The sequence below is a fragment of the Brachyistius frenatus genome, unplaced genomic scaffold, assembly GCF_029030835.1.
Source record: "Brachyistius frenatus isolate BFR_SWC_R1_liver_20210118 unplaced genomic scaffold, ASM2903083v1 Contig_27, whole genome shotgun sequence".
In the NCBI taxonomy this organism is placed as follows: domain Eukaryota; kingdom Metazoa; phylum Chordata; class Actinopteri; family Embiotocidae; genus Brachyistius; species Brachyistius frenatus.
This window is the reverse complement of record NW_027210626.1, coordinates 3,125,545-3,147,188: the sequence shown is the minus strand read 5'-3', so window position 1 is coordinate 3,147,188 and position 21,644 is coordinate 3,125,545. Positions and strand designations below refer to the sequence as shown.

The 21,644-nt window shown below is 44.0% G+C and overlaps 1 protein-coding gene across 1 annotated transcript in view; it reads right to left on the bottom strand.

The window, feature by feature from the left end:
• Positions 1 to 21,644, bottom strand: part of myo10l3 (myosin X, like 3) — a 70,400-nt gene that overhangs the window by 5,622 nt on the left and 43,134 nt on the right. The window contains 23 exon segments of the mRNA XM_069698628.1: positions 16 to 173; positions 446 to 640; positions 851 to 993; positions 1,117 to 1,172; positions 1,660 to 1,753; positions 1,951 to 2,046; positions 2,207 to 2,450; positions 2,840 to 2,963; positions 3,905 to 4,729; positions 4,844 to 4,874; positions 4,993 to 5,105; positions 5,108 to 5,402; positions 7,103 to 7,209; positions 10,130 to 10,244; positions 10,429 to 10,553; positions 12,370 to 12,450; positions 13,431 to 13,539; positions 13,657 to 13,739; positions 15,782 to 15,850; positions 17,503 to 17,595; positions 18,237 to 18,303; positions 18,689 to 18,789; positions 19,485 to 19,631. Of these exon segments, the coding sequence (XP_069554729.1) occupies positions 16 to 173; positions 446 to 640; positions 851 to 993; positions 1,117 to 1,172; positions 1,660 to 1,753; positions 1,951 to 2,046; positions 2,207 to 2,450; positions 2,840 to 2,963; positions 3,905 to 4,729; positions 4,844 to 4,874; positions 4,993 to 5,105; positions 5,108 to 5,402; positions 7,103 to 7,209; positions 10,130 to 10,244; positions 10,429 to 10,553; positions 12,370 to 12,450; positions 13,431 to 13,539; positions 13,657 to 13,739; positions 15,782 to 15,850; positions 17,503 to 17,595; positions 18,237 to 18,303; positions 18,689 to 18,789; positions 19,485 to 19,631 (3,471 nt within the window).

The following is a 21,644-nucleotide window of genomic DNA, read 5'->3' as shown; positions in this document are numbered from 1 at the left end:
TGAGTGCTTTAATACCTTGATGTCCCTGATGAGTTGCTGTGTCGGTGTTTCGATGGGAACTTTACTATCTATTGCTCCCTGTATGGCATTCGCCCAGCGCATGGCTTCATTCAGCATTTTGATGTAAAGCCGATACGAGTGTTTACGCCCATGGACAATTATATTCCAGTAACCTGGATGAAAAGGAAAGAAGGTTGTTACATACAAGATCAATTCCTAACAGAGCTTGAGACAATCCGAAATATTTCTCCCTGCAAAAGTAAACCGTAAGAGGTAAATTGTGAAAAAAAAAAAGCAGGTAAGAAGTGGTGTAATATACAAACGGTGAATGACCCACACACAGGAGTTGTTGTTTTTGTAAAAATTTTACAAGACAGAAGCTTAAAACTATGAACTTATCTCCCGTCAAGCATGGATAGATGACTGCGAATGATGTTTTACTGACCAGTGTCCTTGAAGACTTTCTCGTCAGGCTGCACCACAGAGCAGAGGCTGTTGAGGACCAGAGTTCCCAGTTTAGAGGCGCTGCGCTCAGGTGACTTGTAATAGTCCAGAGAGTTACTGGTGAGAACAAACCAGCGCTTCTTCAGCTTCAGAGAAGTGCTTTTGGCTCCTGACTTAATCTCTTTATGAAGCCAGCCTGTGATGATAAAAAAAAAGAGGAGAAAATAGTATTATAAGGCTGAATTACATTTCTCTTTTTTCATTTATTGTATTTTCTTTTTAACTATTTTCAACCTTCGGGCTATCAGACAATTATGGAGCGAATTAGGGCTGTATCAATACAAATGCATAAATCAATTAAAAATCAGCTGTACAAAGCTCAGAGTGCGTGTTTCCACCCACTGACCTCTGACTAGGAACTCCTGTCCGTCAACCCTGGCGTCTCCTTTAGATTTCTGTAGCATGCCGATCCAGTGGTGCATCTCCTCAGGAGTGTCCGTGTTGCAGTGGATCACTCGGTTAGCCGTGATGATCACGAACGAGTTTGGTCTGGAAACAGAAAACATCACACAAGCGTATTTTTTTTCTTCCATGTACATGCTGTCAGACCACAGACTGTAGTTTAAAAACATTTTTTAATCAAACGGGTTGGGTTTATCAGTCTTCCCTCACCTGTCTGGGTTGTCGGATGCACAGACAGAATCAATCAAGCCCACATCTAGTGTGCCCTGGAAAGAGAAATAAGGTGTGAATGGAAATATGCGTCTTTTTAATATTCCACTATGTTCACCAGCTAGTTGCTAACAGTGTTTGTCTCCTATTAAGAGCAATGAGAGTGAAACACAACAGGAAGGTTGGAGGCCAGAAAGATAAACGATGAGCTGAGAGTCATAATAGAGCTCTGAAACGTTGAGAGGAGCTGCAGGTTCAGGTAATAATTCACTGAAAGTTTACAATGAACGACCCCTTTCATATTATGTTCAAAAATATGCACCGTTGCAGTTACAATTTTAACATCTTTAAATGCTGCTAACTAACTTTCATTCTTTTAATGTCCAAAAAATGAACAATGAACACATCAGTGTGTGCAATTCGCCTCGTCAGCTTAAATCACTTTATGACCCAGATCCAATTCAGTTACATGCTTCTTCACTGCTGCTGGAGTATGGAGCTGAGGCTGGGGCCCAGGCAGGAGAGAGGTAAAACAGCACTAACCACTGCATTCTTTGGGTTGGCCTGTTCATGGTGCATCTCCATGAGCTGCTCCGGGCTGGCGCTGTGGACCCGACTCAGCACATTGAACCAACCACTGAATGGGTCAGAGGGAGTTCAGAAAGTAGAGGTCAGCCAACATGTAATCAAAAATAACACCATGAACTTCCACTGGCAACCACAAGGGGGAACTTTATTTCCACACATCACTTTTAGAGTGACTTAATGACAAAGTAAAACACTATTTACAGAACAGCAGCAGTTAGTTTGATAGATTATGTGGACATAACGTACCTGGCATCTTCAGGGGACTCTGCGTAGATGTGGTAGGTCCTCTCCTCAGTTACAATATTCAGTGCATTTTCCTTCTCATGATTGTCCACAATCTCCCTACAGACCCAGAGCAAACCAATAATTAGTGGAACATATATTTGCTCTGTTTGTCTCAAGGAAAAAAATGAATTTAATCAAATCTAAGAACCTAAAAATAACTGAATAAAATAAATAGAGATATATTTAAAACCCCTCAAACTGAGAACAAGAGTCTTACTTGGCTGTGCGGACGTCGATGGTTCCTTTCAGCTTCTCTTCGCTGTCATTCTCGAAATACATGAGCTTCGACTCACGCAGAACGAACCAGCGCATCTTCCAGTTGCGCCGAGACAAAGTGGACATTCCTCCTCCTTTCTTGTAAAGCCAGCCAGACTTAAGGGAGTCCTGCTTTGCCCGATACCACATGAAGGTCTCGTCTTTGAGCACACACCAGCGCCGCCGCCATGGGATCATCAGACCGCCTGGGAGAGGGAGCGCCGCAGATATGATTTATGTTGTTTCATATCAGATGTCACCATGACGAGACATACAAATTATACAGTTTTAAGTCACCTTATCGACACCCATACATGTGTTCACAAACGTCTACACACACATACAAGCATCCACTGGATAGAAGACATACAGCACATACAAACCTACCTCAATAAAGGACATTAAACAAAATCAAACAAGGATAATACACAGTATAAGCACTACTAGAACTGTCACAGAGAAAGCAGACGAGCAAGAAACAAAGAAAATCTGCCAGACATTTCAAAAACTGAAAAAGATTGAAACACAAGCTGTGTTCAGCTGTGCATAAATCATCGGCATGCCGACTGTGCAGAGATTTGGCTCAGCGACTCACTCTTCATGTAGAGGTAGCCGTGGAAGTATGGGGGCCCGCTGCCGTTCAGCAGATTCACTCTGCCATTAGAAACTTCCTCATCTGTGTCCACATAGCCATCGTTGTCCTCATCGCTGTCAATGAACTGCAACAAAGACACCAGCATTTTAAGATGGTCCATCATAAGAACATTTGGCAGCCATTTTCAAGGTAAAAAATAATAAAACACATAAAAAAAGTAGGTGAATTTAGAAGCAATTTAAATAAGCAACAAGTCGGACATATATTTATATATTATAACACTTGGTAAGAAAATTTCAAAAAAAGAGGTAGTGGTTTTTGTTTTTCATTTTCAGAGAACAGCAGGTCAAGAGAAGACAAAGTCCTCGTTTTGCAGTTTCAGTGCCGAAAATCTGTCTGACCTTGTTGCCATTATGTTGTCAATCACCCTGAAAACTGGTACCCACACACACACACACACACACACACACACACACACACACACATACTCTTACGCATGCCAACACACACACCATCCTTCTTTCCCTATGACATTTTGCTGATCCGACAGTGTTCGGCCTGCACTCTGCTTGACTTGCAGTATCTGCGAACAGATTCGCATGCTCACCAGCCAAAACAAATAATTCCAGCAGTTTTTCACTGTGATTCTGACATGAGCTGAGCCTTTTGATAAGATCCAGGCTTGCACAAATGCATACTGCAATTGAGTATGCAGTTCAGGAGTGCCTGTCTTGAGGAAATGTGTGGGAAGTATAACAAACACAGAGGAAATCTAGGTGTGTGTCAGTGTATGTGCGAACAATGGCTTGAGTTAGATCTGACATGGAAAGGAAAAAGTCAGTGATGCAATTTTTAGGTGAACCTCAAGGCAAAGAAGGTTGCTTTTTTAACTCGTTCATTTTGGGGATTTCCTCTCAAATTTACTAGTTCTACTTCCAGTGGACCTCAGATTTTGCTCCATACACCTACTGATTTGGATTATATCATGAGAATGCAAAGCTTTGCACATTTTGCAACAACTCGACAGCATTTGACAATAATGACTCTCAGCTTGTTATTTCTCACCGAGTCTGAGCTGCCTCTAAAGGAGTCCAGGCTGTGTTGGGTGCAGGAGGACTTTCGCAGCACCTCCTCGTCTGTGATATGGCCATCATTAGTGCTAGCGCCTGAGCTCCCGTGAACCTCCTCAAACTCCTCCTGGTCATAGTCTGACTCCGTGTCTGGCAGGTTTGTGGGGGACGGCTCCTCGTTCGCAGGCTTCAAGCCTGATCCCCTGCTGCTCGTCCTTGGCTCCCTTTCTCCATTGGTGACCAAGGAAGGGGAAGAAGGGTGAAGGGTTTGGGAGTCTGGGAGAACAGGGGCATGACCCAGTCCATTAGGGGTGATTGTGGTTAGCTTTCTCGGGGCAGGAGAGGAGGCTGAAGAGGGAGAGACCACTAGTCCTTCTGCAAACGCAGGCGGAGGAGGGGGAATACTTTGGAAAACTTCCTTGTCCAGAGGAACCACAGCTGGAGGAGGGAAGTCAGGTAAAGGAATGCACTCGTCCTCAGCGTGGAAACCCTCGTCTACCTCCTCCTCAGCCAGAGGAGCAGTAGACTCCGTTGGGTCATGAAGGTTCTCCTCACTTGAAAGGGATGGCTCTAAACCACCAAAGTCCAGCAGCTCCAGGAACTCAGTGGCCACACGGGAAGCCTCCTTCTCCAGTCTGTAGATCTCAGCATCCCTCATCTGGCGCAGCTCCTCATGGGAGACGTCTCCGAGGAGGGACACGCCGTCTTCCTGCTGCTTCTGCAGCCGCTCGATCTCCCTCTCGAGCCGCAGGATCTCCTCCATCTGACGGCTCTCCTCCTCAGAGGAGTGGCTGGAGGACAGAGTCTGGGACAGCTCCTTCTGTGGACCAGACGAGTGAAGAAGAGCTAAATTAAGTTCTTCATACAACTGCATTCACAGCTCATCTTTTATTGGATGTGAGTTCATTTTTTTTTTGTACACAAGGGAAATTACCTTTTGACAAGCTCCATTCACCAGCGAGTTCCTGAAGATGAAATATTAATGCATTAGTCATTACATGAAGAGCATTTAAAAAAATAATTAAATATTGTGATACTAATAAGCACATCTTTTGTAAATCACCAAAATAAAAGACAGTATACCTTGTCTTCTCCCCCTTTGCCGCTAATTTCTGCTTCTCCTTCCTCATCGACTCCTCCTCTTCTGCCTTCCTCTTCAGTTCTTTAGCCTGCAGCCTCTGGTTCTCCTCCTCCTCCTCTTTCTCCTCTCCTCCTCCTCCTCCCGTTGCCTCCTCTCCTCCATCCTCTTCCTCTCCTCTTCTACTCGCCTCCTCTCCTCTTCCTCTTCTCTCCTCTTGCGCTCCTCCGCCTCCTCTCGCTTCTTCTTCTCGTCTTTGAGCTGGCGATAGAGGGAGCGGGCCAGCTGGCCTCTGTGGTGTTTCTGCAGGACGATGGTGGCGAAGCGCAGGCGCAGGAAGACACGTCTCCAAAAGTGAGCGCGGTAGTTCTTCTGGATGGTGACGACGCTGGACAGGACCCTCTTGTACTGTTTCCTGATGAGGAAATCAAACACACACACTTGTAGCAAGCTCAAAGCACAGTCTCATACTTAATCTAACATTATCTAGGAATATTCTGTCACCACAAACATATCTGCAAAGTGACACAGCTCTACGTGGTCTCCCGCTGACGCTCGCTGGCATTCCCTGTTTAAATAAACACACGGGTAAAAAAGCCTGCACATTGTGAACTGCGCGATGTTTAGAGTCTGATGAGCTTGTGCTGTTCCATTGTGGTGGTGTGGGCTGCTGTGTTTAGCCCTGTGACTAAGCCCCATCACCCACACACTGCACATGCATTGAACACACACAACAACAAAAAACTTGCGCGCGCGCACACACACACACACACACACACACACACACACACACACACACACACACACACACACACACACACACACAACACACACACAAACATATAAACACACGTGACTTTCTAAGGACCACACACAGCGCTCTGACTCCCTGACCCTTAGCCTGGCCTAGTCTCCACAGTAAGCACTTCATGGCCTTGGCTGGTCTCAAGACAGAGCAGAGATAATGTTACATGGAACAATACAAAGGCTTCACTTGTGTCTTAAGGGAACTTCCAGGAGGGTCTGTCTTTAGTATGAACGACTGTGAAGGGAAGTCCCATTATAATCTTCCAACGGAGGACTGTATGTAACCGTATATGTGGCAGCATGCAGGCGCAGGACAGTTAGATTACATGCCTATGGGTGGATGCGTGTGCAGATTTTTAAAACATCATCATGATGGATGTTCTGTTGACCAGGCAGAGCAGAGGGTCGAAAAACCTGTTGCTTAGCCTAAAAAGACAGATTTATATGGTACAGAAATCTGCATCAACTGTACTGCTCATTGTGAACCGATAAATTAAAGCCTTGTTCATGCTCAAAGATGATTGTGTCTTTCTAACAGTGGTGTAACTAAGGGACATAAGGACACTGCCTTTTTAAGATATACTAGTCAAGTGCACGAGACATTTAAAACGTAAAAGATCACTCTTTTTATACAATATCTCCTTTAGAGGCTTAAAGTTGTTAAAGGACCAGTGACACAAGTGAAATAGTGCTCCAGCAGATCATAAGGAAATATTGTAGGTGCCATTTTGGACACATTTCTGAAAAGAACCCAAAAATCCTCCACGCTGTCCATCTCCTGTATTCACTTTGTTAAAAACCTGTCCCTCCTCAGGGATTCAAACTGAAATTCTACCAGAAAAAAGTGACCTAGAGATGGTCTGCAGATTGAAATTTCATAAATAAAGTGACTAAAAATGATGCAGTTTGGGATCTTTTTTTTTTTTGGTTTTGGAATTTATGATTTGACATTAGACTTTCTGGAGTTGAAGAACTTTGTGAAGAACGTGACATACTCAGTTCTGCAGGACACAACATTAGTTTCTACACTAGAATTAAAAAAAAACACAAAAAAAAACCTCTGTTCACTTTGAACAGCGGTTGGATGCATAGTTTGCAATGACTGACCGACCAGCGAGCCGGCAAGGTTGAAGCCAACATAACACAACGCATGCACATACAGACAGAGAGGTAAACAAATGCGCACAGGCATGCACACAATCCTTCCCTCCAGCATACACAAGACTATAGACCTCTGCTACAAAACACAGACAACTGTCGCTGCCACTCAGCCACCCACCCCTCCTCCACCACCACTCCACCACTCACCTTGCCACATAGCTGAGGATGTGGGCGCGGATCACCATGCCAGCCCTGCGCCGCACCTCTTCCCTCTCTTTCTCCAGCCTTTGCTCCAGGGCCTCCTTCAAGAACACCTGCGGGACGAGCAGCGCCACGGCCGACAAGGAGTAACAGAGGCAGAGAGACACAAGAGGAGGGGAGGTTGGGAGGGCGGGGAAGGGGGGGGGGGTGAGAAACGGGATGTGTTAGTTCCTCTTCTTTGTAAGGCTGTAAACGAGGGCCCACAGGGATGTGAAGGGCCCCCCCCCCTCCCTGTTGTCAGTTGGCAGCGCCTTATGCCCACTGCGGAGGAAGCTGTGGTGCAGCTGAGACTAGCAGGCTAGCTGCTCTCCCTGACTGCAAAGCAGAGCAGAAGGGAAAACTGGCAGTGGGACCGCAAGTGTTGCTGCTAATGCTGCTGCTGCAGAGCCTCATTGTGTGCAGGCGTCCTTGCTGAGCGTTTCCCGTCTGCTGCTACCGCTGCTACCGCTGCGTTGGTAGCACGACTGACGCGCACAGGCAGAGAGAGAGAGAGAGGCACGGAGAGGGGAGAGGAGGGAGGGAGGGAGGGAAGGACGAGGGGGGAGGGATGGTGGCTGGTGGCCAGAGAGAAGGCCACACCTCTCTTTTCGCTCTTATGAAAGAAGGAGAAAGAGTTTAGTTAACCCTTCCCTTGCTCCTGGAGACTTCTTTTCAACATGGGTACACTTGTCTCCGCAGGGCCACAGCCGACAACTCCCCCGAGACTGAAAAGCCTTACGAGAAGTGAACGTACAGCAGGAACATGACGTTATAAGACAGAATCCGATTTTGCCCGTCGGACTCTTTATGTTAGTTTTTATACGACACTGCTGTTATGTTGCCGGCAGGAGGATCAGGAGCTTCATGGTGGGTGTGGGGTGTGGTGGTGGTGGGGGGAGGCGCGGATGAGGGTTGGGGGGGGGGGGTTGTTGGCTGTGTGTGTTTGTGTCCCAGATGTTCCACTAATCAAAGGGTCCCACAGCTGCAGCCCTGCTTCTGTAAAGTCTGAGAGAGGAGGAAGCTTCCTTTTCGTCCACATCCTTCCCTCGCCTGTAAAACAAATGGCGCGCACACATACACACACAATCCATGCACCATCACCCAAGCCCCTAATTCTGGGCACACACTTCCTCTGCACACAATCAGCACGTATATAATTACACACAGATTGTTTCTCCAAAGGAAATATAGGCTCCTTCTGGGTCTCAGCCCCCTTCCCACAACCCACACCGCATTGGCCTCAACCCAAAATATTGTGCTGCCATCAAAAACACAAGCCCGTGGCCTCACTGTGCATTTTTAGGTTTCGCTTTGAAAAAGCCTCTTTCGGTCTCTTTCGATGTACACACTGAGTAGACCGAGCAGTCAGCACAGTCAACCAAAGGTCAAAGTCCTGATCCTAGAGACAAGTTGTACCGATACAGAGGAAGTATTACGGGCTCCTTTCTTAAGTCAGCAATACACAGTTACTCCAGACATGTACACTGTGTGCATGTGTGAGGAATTGATTATATATAGGCATGTGCACATTAGCGCTTATGCACCAGTCATGTATTCAAAAGGAACCAAACATGTGGCTCACATCAACCAGTTTTTGTCTGGACATCACTGGACAGCAGCTGACACTACTCAAGAGTGTGCCAGCAAAACACTCCAAAAGGAAACTAACGAATCTGAAATGTCTACGTGATTTGATTTAACATCCACACAGGAACCACAACTTGGCTCAGGAAGTAACAGCAGGTCAAATGTGGCTTTTGCTGATTTCAAAAGAACTCCATAAAACCTGTTTTGTTTATATCCTCCTCTCTCGGCTTCGTGGAAACCTCTTAATGCTGAGCAGGACACAGAGCAAAGAGGTTTTACTGTCCAGATCAAATATGTCATTAAAAGTTAATCATTCGAAGTTTGGAAGTGAGAATTGATGATTGTTTGAAATTATGAGCCAGAATAAGTAGAAGAGGGACCACCAGAGATAAGCTCCACCAAGAGTTGTATTGCAGCAGATGAAGATCATAATGTTATAAGTTTTCTAAGATTAATGCATAAGGTGAGACTTTCCTCTAACCTCTCCTAGGCTGCAACATCTCATCTCGGCAGTCTGCCTCCAAAGCACTCGCTGAGAGTTTTAGTTTATTAAATCAACAGCTCAGTGAGTGTCATGAGGCTTACACTTTTCCAGCTACAATAAGGCTGCCTCAGGATCACTGTAAGCCCCTGCACTGGGTTACAGTTACAGTGACAGTGTCAGGATTTTTAGGAGGTTCCAAGTAACCCTGCGGTTGTCAACAAAAGAGCAACGGATTGACCACAACCGGTCAGAAAAATCTTTGGTGCATGACTCACAGCAACTGTGGTACACATTAACAGCTTGGCAATGACAGCAGCTTGACTTCTTGAGAACAGATTTGGTCCCCAAAGATAACAGATTGAAGGTTTTTGGACAATGTTTCTGCAGATCATTCTGCTATATATTACAAATGTAAGCTTAAAAACAACTTGCTTGATTAAAAATGTTTTCAAGAGTATTTAGGTGCGTGACTGGTGTAATGCAGAGACAATCTTACAGGGCATTTCACCAAATCCCCCAGCCTGTGCACCCTGTGCAGCTGTGTTCCTGCCTGCTTCGAGCCTGCAACTTCTATCCTGCTCTAGTGTGTTTCTATTGTATTAATTAAATTGCGGGGTAAAATATCTGTTCACACGGACACATGTGAGGGACTCAACTCACCAACTTGACAAAAAGATGGTTCCCACAAGGTAAAACATTAAAGTTTAGGGCTAAGACTTCTTTTTTTTTTTTTTTTTATTTTTTTTATCCCAAAAGCTGTTGGGGATGCAAGTGAAAGTTTTAAGGGTTGGAGCTAGATCAGGGTCGTGGTTATGGTTACTGAAAGTATCCAGGGCATGAATCTAAATCATTACAAAGTCCTCCTAAGGGACAAAAACAAGTCTGGACCCGTGTATGCATCCATGTGTGTATGCGTGCTGCACCTTTGTCTTCCCCAGCTGCCACTCTTTCTTGGCTTTGTCATGAAGTGTGAGAAGCTCCGAGCACCTCTGCTTCTCGTCATCTGAGTGGAGTCTGATCATCAGGATGGTTTTGTACCTGTGCAAACAAACATACATAAATACAGAATAAACAGACATATTCAGATATGCAGAGCATAAAACCATTCAGAGCAAAAAAAATTTTTTTACTGCGCTTTAGAGGGTGACTTTTATTTGTTTATTTCAACAACATTCAGCCACTTCCTCCAGCTTTAGTGTGTGTGTGTACATATTTTTCTAACCTGCTGTAGAAGTCCTTAAAGGTTCTGCGAACAGGGAATCCAGCCCTGCGAATCTTCACAGTTTCCAGCATCCCGGAGTATCTTAACTGGTTCAGGACGACATCAGGATCAAACTGGTTGGCCTTCTGTAGGTGATAAAGAACAGAACAAAATAAGAACTGCAGACACCAAAATGCCTTTTTATTCATGTTAAATGATAACCACACGGAGAGCTGAGTGTCTAAATACTTGATTATGTCATTTTCTTCCTGTAATAGCTGTGCCGTTGAAGGTGGACCTGCACGTGTGAAGTATGTGTTCTTTAAAATATAATCTCCCTTACTGCACTTTAGTGAAAGACACGAGACAGCTAAACACTGCGGGCACACCTATTCAAATAGTTTTACTGCTGAGTCAAGTTAAACTTGAACTAAATTGTAAATTACCATGGTGAGCGCTGTCATTTTACATTAACAATCAGTTTACTAAAAAGAAAACACACACCATCAGAGAGAAACCTGAACGGGGTTGAGCAAGACCTTGCCAGCCGGGAGGCCTTTCTTTCCTGAATAATCAGCCGCATTGTTCACAGCTCTGTGTTACCAATAATCCAGCAGGCCTACTTATCAGTGAAGATCTTGATGTCTGCCGCCTCTCTACACAGGCTGCCAGATCACTCAGGTCCACAGGAAGGCTATTTGTCACCCAGAGGGCCCACAGTGCCGGATAAGCCCCCATAAAGGACCACAGCATTCCTCAATGTGTCAATCGAATTACAGGCTAATGCTACGCTTGCATGTGTTTATGTTCATAATCAAACAAACGCACATGAACGTGCACCCCGCCGAGCGCCGACCTCTGCTCTTTGGCGGAGGATTCCGGCAGCTGAAAGAGTGACGATATGTTGACTTGTTTGAGTGAAAAGCGAGCCGACCCTACCCTCAGTGACATTTCTTCCAAGAAAAGTAGGCGCATATATCACATAAATAAATTGCTTGTGTGTGTGGGTATCTGCGTGTATTTGCATGTAATCGTGTCAGAGGATTGTGCATGCCACCCTGTCATACTGCAGGATTAGCAGAGGCACGGCTTGTTCCATCTTGACCAGCCAAAGACAGGTGAAGAGCCAATGAGAGCAGGGGACACACGAGACAGAAAGGCAGGATAAAAGGAGGTGGGTAAAGGGGAAGTAGGGGAAGAGGGGAGGACAGGACAGTTTCCATGCTAACAAGCAGGCGAGAAAGTAGGGAGTGGGAGCTGAGAGAGGAGGACAATCACCATACTGTGTACAATAATCAGTAACACAGTGTCACTGGGTTACACGCAGCCATTCACATAGAACACACGTAATATAACCAACACTCTTAAGTATCCAATACTGGATAACAATTATTTTCGAAATGGCTTGCAGTCTTGCGGTTGAGAGCAGCGGAGGAATAGATACCTAGTAAATAAATGTCCTGCTGGCTGCACCACACCCACAGCACTGTGGTCTTATCTTGGCATTCCACTGATGCAGCCAGATCAGCAGAGCATCAGCCAAGCTGCTGCAGCTGGAGTGGCCAGCAGTGACCTCTGACCTCTGGTTAAAAAGGCTAAAGTGTTAGGAATGTGCTGGTACACAGCCCTTTTATTTGAGGAAGTACAATGAGAGTCTTTGCACCAAAGCAGGAGAGCAATATCAGTTTCTTATTGGTGAAAATGTGTTGTGAAAGTGAAAGGAAGGAGTTACTTTTCAGAGTGAATCGTTTGAATGACTTTGTAGTAATGAGTTGCATTACACTGTAAAATTACTCTCTTCTTGGTTGGGGTCATGGGAGCGCTGAAACAACAAGACTAAATATCAGCTCTGAGCAATCGGAGCTATGAATAGCACCCAGGAGATTTAACTTTGCAGGCGCTGACCTTGACAAGACCTGGCAGGGTTGTTTTCTTTTTTGCAATAAAATTTGCATGACCTACCTTGTCCATGTTTGGTTTGATGCAGCGTACAAAAAAGGGATTGGAGGCACTTAGTGTGGCCATCAGGGAATGGAGAGAGTCCTGAAACACATCAGCAACAAGAGGATACATATCAAGACAACAGAGAGGCCAAACATGTCAGTTTATTTCCATGTATTTGTATTCATGTTTATTTATTTTGAAAAGAAGGGAGTTTTTAATTAATGTGTTTCTCACCTTGTAAAAAATAGCATAAAGATCAAGTTAAAAAAAATAGCTGAATTCTAGAGAATGCTCTTTTCTTTTTTGTTCAGTACCTTATCTAACTATAACACGTTATTAGTAAGTATTAGTAAAAGTAGTGTTGGGCAAAAATTGGGTATTAAAGTAAGAGTATTGAGTTAATGTATAGTTATTTTCCATCTCTTTGCAGGATTAATGTATAGTTATTTTCCATCTCTTTGCAGGATTACTCATCCCATATCTACATGGGACACACGTGTACAAATACACACTCGGAGGACCCTTGAACCCCGTAGAGTCTTTCAGCCTCGCTTTCCTCTCTGCCTCAGACAGTCTGTCTCCAGCAAGGCCTGGCCTGGCAGAGCTGAGCGTGATTGGCCCTTGGTTGGCCCCTCTCTGCCCAGCCATCAACCCTAATCCCCTGTCTTTAGGGACTGTAGGCCAGGACAGCCTGCCAAATCCTCCCCTGCTCCTTCTCTCCACGCTGCAGTTGAGACATGCTAAGCTAAGTCCTCTACTGCAACCCCTCCTCCGACCCCACACCGGCTCACACCAACATACATCACCCATCGTCTGCAGATCAAAGACAGCCCCCCCCCATCCCCTCCTGTCCCCTCCCCCCGCGTCCCCTGTGTCGCCGTGATTTCTATCCTCTATTTTCTATCTATTCCCCTGCGTTCACACTCATCATGCCACGATAACAGGCATAACGTTAAGGGTTAAGTGATCACTGTACGCAATAGCACATGGGAGACAATCAACTTGTGTGATGACACGATCATACAGTCATGAGCGTGGAACTGAGAGTGATATTGAGGTCATAGAAGCTTCAGTCTCACCCTGAACTGAGAGCTGACGGTCGGCTTGCGTCGGGCGGTGCCCATCTTCAGCGTCTCATCTCCGTTTCTGCTGCCAACGCGCTCAAAGAGGTCGTAGATGAAGTCAAGCCTGCAGACAAACAGTGCGGAACAGGTCATGTAACTGTGGACACTCTTGCATAGGAGCTAAATCACATCCATTAGGTGCATGTTCAGCATAGAGAAGATAACAGTGCGCAGCGTTCACCTGCTGTCTTTGAGAATAAACAGGATGTCGTCTCTGAAGGTGTCTCTATTCTTCTCCAGGATTCCACGCACGTCATAAAGCACCTGAACAGGTGAAAACAAATCAAAAGCAATAACAGAGTGTGTTTACTTTGAAACGGTCACAAGCGCTCGGAAACAGACGAAGAACTATCTTGAATCATTATCACAACAAAATAAACACAGCTGTGCAAATATGTATGAGCATAAGTAATGAATATGCTGCATTACCCAGCAATAAACCTGGTTAAATGTCTAGCAATAGAACACAGCCAGTCATAAAAATCACTGGCTAATCACCTTAGATCTACAGGTGATAATAAAGCCAAAACTATTTACAATTGAATTTCCTGGTCAGAATTTACAACCATAGTAGTATTTGTTACTGAGATGTGCAGAATATGAATAAATGAATACAACTTTAAAATGTAACTATTTGTATACAAAGTTTCATTAAAGACAGGTTCGTTTGAGGATTAATGTCAGTCTCATTAGTGTTCATAGATGTCTTTAAGTGAGGGACCATTTATTTGGAAATACAGCCAATTCATCTATAGATATACAGTGTATCTCTCTTTTGCATCAACACATATGTGCACTAAGTGTGACATGAGTGATTTGCAATGACTGCGGTTGCATGTTTGAGGGTTCGTGCTAACAAACACGAGGTGGGGGGGGGTCGGACCTCGTCCAGAACAGCAGAGCACGTCTGTGTTAATGCAGTCACCTGTTGAGTTCTGTTCAGCCTTCGCCTTAGCAACACAGCATTCCTGCGCTCACACTGATCCACAGTATTACACTGAGTTTGTGTGTTCACTAGTGTGTGTGCGTGTATTGAAAATAAAGACGCATATCAAAAAAACTGTGCAAAAACATATATCCTCTAATCTGAGTCTTTAGGCAAACACAAGCACATTTGTGTATGTGTGAGTGAGCTTGTATTCACAGCTTTGTGTGTATCCTACAATCCACAAAAAAAAAAAAAAAATCCCCATCCACAAGCCTTCAGGCTCATGAGGAGCACAGAGATTCAAACTTGATGACACATATATTTATAAATCACTGACACACCAATTACACACCCTTGCTCTTTCAATGAAATAGAGTTGTACAAAAGGCTCTCTGTGTCAGTCAGTCACAGGTTCGTGAACTAGGAAGGTCTGAGATTCTACAGTGAAAGGAGTTTGTCAAGAATTACACACACTTTGGTCCAGTAAGTATAAATACTGGAACTTATGTTACAGTTGGTTCTTCACATTATTGTCTTGAGACTCAAATAGTTAGATGCCCCCCGTAAGTTTTTTTTTGTACTAGTTCATGTCTGACAAACAAGGGACCCAATTAGAATGAACTGCATTTCGCTGGCACCACACAGAAAATCAAATCCATGGGAAGATGCTACGATTTCACTCCCAAACTCACAGTAACATTTCAACTAACAGAAAGTGCTTTGAGAGAACTGACTATGCACTCTAGAGAGGCACACTGGAGAAAGAGACAGAAAGAAAGAACAACTGGCTGGCCTGCCTGCCCTCTCTGGACCAGGTCATTACCATAGTCATCCATGCCAGGCTTGTGACTGAGCTGCCACAGTCACACTGAGGAGACCTTGTCTGAGGCAGGCTTCATAAAGCCATTCTTTATGAGGTTGCGTCTTTCTACTCTTGCCCCACGTCCCATCCCCCCTCTGCCCTACTCAATCTCTGTGTCTGTCCCTCTGTCCTGATCCATTTTTTGCCGGTTTCCTACACTTCCATCAGGAGCAATCTTTGTCATCATGTAAGCAAAGGAAGGGGAAGATGACAGTGAAGCTGTTTCTCCTGACTCAGTGAAAAAGACCGTGGAGGGGTGGGGTGGGGTGGGGGTGAGGGGGGTGAGGCATCGACATCCTGGAAAAGATTCTGGCAAAGAAGATCCCAATACCCATCCAACAGCTACCTCACTTCCCCAAACTATTAATTCAGGGAGCAAAGGGAACTGGGTTTGCTGTGTGTGTGTGTGTGTGTGTGTGTGTGTGTGTGTGTGTGTGTGTGTGTGTGTGTGTGTGTGTGTGTGTGTGTGTGTGTGTGTGTGTGTGTGTGTGTGTGTGTGTGTGTGTTGTTAATAACCTCTCCAGCGTAGTGCTTGATGCCAAACTGGTGGTCAGTTACTCTGGGCTTCACATAATATGGGTTTGTCTGGGGAGAAAGCACAAAGAGATCACAGATTTTTAGAAATGCTGTTCATGTCTACTTAATTAGGTCTAATAGAATTAAGCAGTGCACATAGGACATTGAGTACTCAAAAGGTCAGAAGACAACTACTGAGTGGTTGGTTAAATGTCTCGGCCTGCAACACATGATTATTTTACACCATCACGTAACTACTCTCAAATAAACTGAACTGAAACAGAAGAGTAAAAAAAAAAAAATGCCCCAGGTAATTTTTCAGAGCCTGATTGATGTCTTGGTGTTTTTTTTTTAGAGCAATGGTTTCTTATCCAAAAAAAATAATCACTACATAAGGACAACAATTTCACTTTGTTTGCAAAGATGATTACAAGAACTGGTTTGTGTCATACATGTGGAAAAACTCTTTCATTTTTGTCAATAATACTTTGTTTTCAAAGGTTACTTTGCTTGTATTGAGAGTGTTTCTATGTCTGCTGACGGGCGAAAATATCAAAAGCTCAGGAAAACGGCCAATTAAATGTAATGAATAAATAGATAAAACCACATTTTAGAAGGTTAAACCAGAATCGTTGCTTGATAAATTACTTTAACCTATAGAGCAGAAGCTTTATTTCCCCCCTCTGCCAGTGACAGTAATTACTAAAACCCTGTCGAGACGTGTAGCCGACTCTGGTGCTATTGCTGCAGCTGTAAAACAGTGGATGAATGGTAGATGAATGAAATATAAGGCTTCACTACTCCAGCAAAACAACTCTATCAGACCTTGATCCATTTGGTCAGATAACGTTTAAAAAGAGCCGCATAATGGAATTATTATTTTATTCAACCATTAGCATAGTGCTAACTCAGCTAGCAGAAGTCTGAAGTGTGCATGTTCTGCTCATAGGAAATGGCCAGTATGCATTCACCTGACCAACGCAGGAATGTCTCAACAGACACCAGATGTAAAAAAAACCTATATATACTGTGAAATACAGAGATTTACCTAGAAGTGATATTTTCTAATCCGCACCGTGTAAACTGGTTTGATGAGGACTTGGTTGTAACACGCGTTCATTTATGTGTAAAAATCCTGTGATATAGCTTTAAATTATTCATCCATTATCAAAGTGTTTTTTATTTTTTTATTTTATTAATTTCACGTCAATCAAACAGTTATTTCAGCACCAAATAATCTCTAATCCTCTGACCACGACTTTAAAATGTAACACATGGATCAGCAGTGAAGGCAAACACCTCTGGGAGAGGTCAGGCAGTTCTTCAGTTTCACTCTCTTGTATTTTTCCATCAGTCATAGAAAACTGTGCTGGGTTTTCTGAGTACACTCTTTTCTCCTGCACACAATGCTGATCAGACGCGGAGAATGGCTTATCACATTTCAGCATTGTTGTGCTCGTATTTGAGAGCGCTCGGGGGTGTGTACGAGCCCTGCAAAGACGTTTCAACGCAACAGGCAATTCATCAGCTAGGACAGACGTTTAACTCTTTGACGCTGTCTGAGCTGGTGGGTGGTGAAGGCATTTCCTCAACTGGGGTTAAGGAGCTTTGGTGGACGGATATGGGTCATTTTTATGGCTTTGCGAGCGTCTGTCTGGGAGCAACAGGGTGTGCGGCTACATGTATGAAAGAGCCCTGTAAGTTTTTGTGTGTGCACTCACTGCGTGTCGGCTGTGCAGTTTCTCCAGGAGGGTATAGTCGGTGCCTTTGGGGAAGCGACTCTCCTCATTGATAAGAGCCAACATGCCCAGTTTCTAAAGGGGCGAGGGACAGAAGAGCAGAGAGGGTAAAACACAGCAGTCATGATGGAACTAGTTATAATCCCACTGAGGCACATCTGGCAGCTTTTATCATAACGATGCGTGCAGGAAACAGCAAAGTAATTAATAAAATTTTCTTTTTTATTTATAGAGAGTGGGTTCAGAGAACAGGCACGGTGTTTGGCAGACCTTTGGATTTACGTTCCCACAGTTACACAGTCACACTAATGCCGCAGCAATCATCTGATAATAAAGCAAAATCAAGTATATGTAGGTATAGAATGGCAGTGGTGTGGTGTTTTTGCCTCCTCTACACTTTCCAAGTTTGTGATTTTAAAACCAGAAATCTTCCAGACATAAGCCCACCTTTTTAGGGGCTCAGTTTTAACATCATTACAACTATGGTGGTAAAATAACACAAATTGTCCTCATGCTCTGGTTCAACCGTACCTCTAACCACTGACTGGTGGACATTACTGTGCAAACAACATGCAAAATGAGACTATATAATGATAGACCGGGAGATGGGAGTCAGTGTAAGCACAGTGTGGTGTCTGGGTCAGTCAGTTCTGGCTGGTGGTTAGCGGTTGATCCTTGTGATGACTTTGCTCTCTCATGGTCTGACTGTCTGTTACCTTTTCTATGAGATCCAGACACTCTGCGTTATCCATCCAGTCTATGGCTTCCCACTGGATCCCCTCCCTGTGAGGACACACACACACACACACACACACACACACACACACACACACACACACACACACACACACACACACACACACACACACACACACACACACACACACACACCATGTATATATAAACAACTAGGAAGACACAATGGCTGTATTATCCAGCATGAACATGTGATGAAATGAGCCATGTCCAGGCTGCTGGCCCATTATACCAGAAAACAACTGGCTGCTGGAGAAACCGAGCCAACTCCAAACGTCTGGCGGTTTGCCTGAATCGTCATGAGGAGGCTCAACCCCCGCCCCCAGCCCTATCTGTCTGCGGGACAGTCTCAAGCGCATGCAAAGTCTAGTTTTATTTCCAGTGGCTCTGTATCTGTGTGTACGCTTATGACCTGTTGTACTCCAGCTGCTCCAGCGAGAAGATGTGCTTGTTGAAATACTCCTGCAGTTTCTCGTTAGCGTAGTTGATGTTGAACTGCTCAAACCGGTTCACCTACAAAATGGAAGAATTTCAAAACCATCAGTTCTGTAGCTCAAAGATACCTTCCACACATAAAACACAAGACAATAAGACACATAAAAACACTCTGCTTTGACTAATATTTTGGATCTGATGTTTCAATTAACTTGTCAAAACTTCTTCTCCAGTTGAGCAGTTGAATACAAGATGTTATCTGACTAAACGGTCTGTGTACTGAAAGTTTCAAGTGTTCAGTTGCACATTGGGCCATATTCTCCAGAATGGAGTTTAATCATGTATATGAAATAACAATAAGCAAAACATGGTATTTAGTGTTTGAGGGCCAAATGTTATTTTATTCTGATTCAAATGTTGATAAATCCTATTATCAGAGTAGAAAAAGATATCATGACATTAAAGCAGTGAGTGTCTGTGCAGCTGTGTAATATTTTATCACAATATCTGACTGAAATGGTTTGAATCCTGATTTATGCACAGAAGTATGAGACGTCATCTTTTTCCAGATTTTCTCAAAGCAATCAAAAGGGACAAGAGAAGGAAGTGATACAAAAAAGTGTTACATGAGGGGCTGAAAACTTTGTGTTTGTTTGGGAACCCATTAATCTCAATAAGAAACGGATGCAGGAAATAAATTATCAAGAGATTTGAATGAGGATTAGACTTTCTTTTTGCTCAGTGATGCTAAAATTCAACAAGTGGACTTTCACCTCAAAGTTCTCAAAGCCGAAGATGTCCAAGATGCCGATGGACTTGAAGTTGTCCTTCCCCTTGATCTTCTGGTTAATCCTCATGATGATCCAAGAGAAACACTGAGAATAAAGCGCCATGGCGACAGAGTCCCGCGAGTCCACAGCCTGCCAATCGTGACACGAGGAGATGGTGGTTACCATGGAAACGAGGTCAGGCATCAATAATAAGAGAGAGAGGAAACTTTGCAGACTGTATCCTAAACACAGCATATATCACCACACAGCACACATTTCATCAGATGTATGAGATGGTGGTTGCAGGTTAAAACCAATGTACTCCTGATGGCAGCACCTTGCATGGCAGCTCAGTCTCATTAGTGTGTGAACGTGTGTGTGAATGGGTGAATGGAAAAACCATTTAAAAGCGCTTTGAGACCATAAGGTGATAAAGCACTATACAAGTACAGACCATTCACCATTTACCATATGTTATATAGGACTGATGTGTGTGTGTGTGTGTGTGTGTGTGTGTGTGTGTGTGTGTGTGTGTGTGTGTGTGTGTGTGTGTGTGTGTGTGTGTGTGTGTGTGTGTGTGTGTGTGTGTGTGTGTGTGCGTGCGAGGCTTCAGCAGTGTGTCCATAAAACAAAAAGCAGCTTGAAGACAAAGGTGTGTTATGTCACAGTGTCTGTCTGCAGTTAAGACAATGTTTGTTTTCACAACAGAAACTGTCGTTTATCACTTACATATCTCAAGAGTGACGCACTGCTAGGCCATATTTCATATATTACAAAGAAAACAAAGACAAATCGGAGTAATGCAGAAATATGCTCTTATGATTCCCTCCAGTGTTATATTCTGTCTTTTTTTTTAAGAGGAAATGACACCTATTAAGTTCCATTGTCTCGCAGAGACAGAGAGGTTGAACACAGTGGCAGAAGGCAGACAAAAGTAGTGTTGGTGAGTATCTAAGAACATTTTTAGGTAATTTATTACTTTACATTTTATAGAGAACTGCTGTACTTTTTACCGTACTTATTTTCTTGTCAGACATAGTTACTATTCAGAGTAAGATTTTACAAAGAAAAATATTACATCGCTGCTTTTATTTAAGTAGAACTTTGAATGCAGAGCATGGAATATTTCTCAATTGTTGTGTTTGTACCTTGTCTTCAATAAAAGGCTGCAAAGAAAACATACGAACACAAGACAGTCCAACAGGTGGGACTGTTTCATGCAGGATACGAGTGTCCGACAAGAAAAAAAAAAAATTCTGGTAATGGCGATGGTTGAAACCGGCCAACTCAATGTTTGAGCTCAAACTGATTAAAAAAAACAAAAAACTCTTCAAGGTGCTTGAAATAATTGAAAGTTTTAACTACAGTTCCTTGGGATCTGAGCAAATTCAATTTGCTGAGGAAGACCATGCAATACAAACAAAAGCTTTATAGGAAGAAGTCACGTGGTCCTTTACTTCTGTTTTTTTTTTTGGTCATCTATCCTGATGAAGACATTACTCCTCTGATTGGCAGAGTATCACATCAGAGTATCAATTGTGATACTCCAGAAACAAACTCTGCTCCTAATCACCATTTGACTCAAGCCTGACTCCTGCAGCTGCCGTGAAGTCAACCTTTCGTCCAGACTTCATTCGTGTGTGAATATAAAAAGCTTAAGCTTGCCAGCTACACTTCCTCCACAGGTATTGTGTTTGAAATTAAAACAAAACAAGAGCGTGGCGGCGTGTACTGTATTCAGGGCAACAATGCTCTTCGGCTTTTGAGTAATCCATCATACCCAGTCACCTCTTTGCGACTAGCGGGTGTGAACAGAGAGCTGGTGGCTCCAGGATCTCCGTCACAAGGGTGAAAAGAATGGCTGTTTGTCCGGGATGGAAGGGGGCGAGGGGGGGGGGGGGGCTACCGCAGGCAGTCGTGAGGGGGGATTGACCCCTGGTTGCTGTGAGAAGAAGTCATTCTTGCCGACTCCAGGACTGGAATAATGAAGTCTATTAAGAGACAAGTTGCTTCAAAGGCCAAGCAGAACAAGCAGCAGCAGGGTGACAGCACAAGTTCTTTGTCTGGTGATGAAAAGCTTTCTTGTGGCCTTCGTGTCCCCTGTGATAATAGTAAAGGTCCATCCTGCATATTCGCTGAGATTTATGAGCTTGAGTGGGAAGA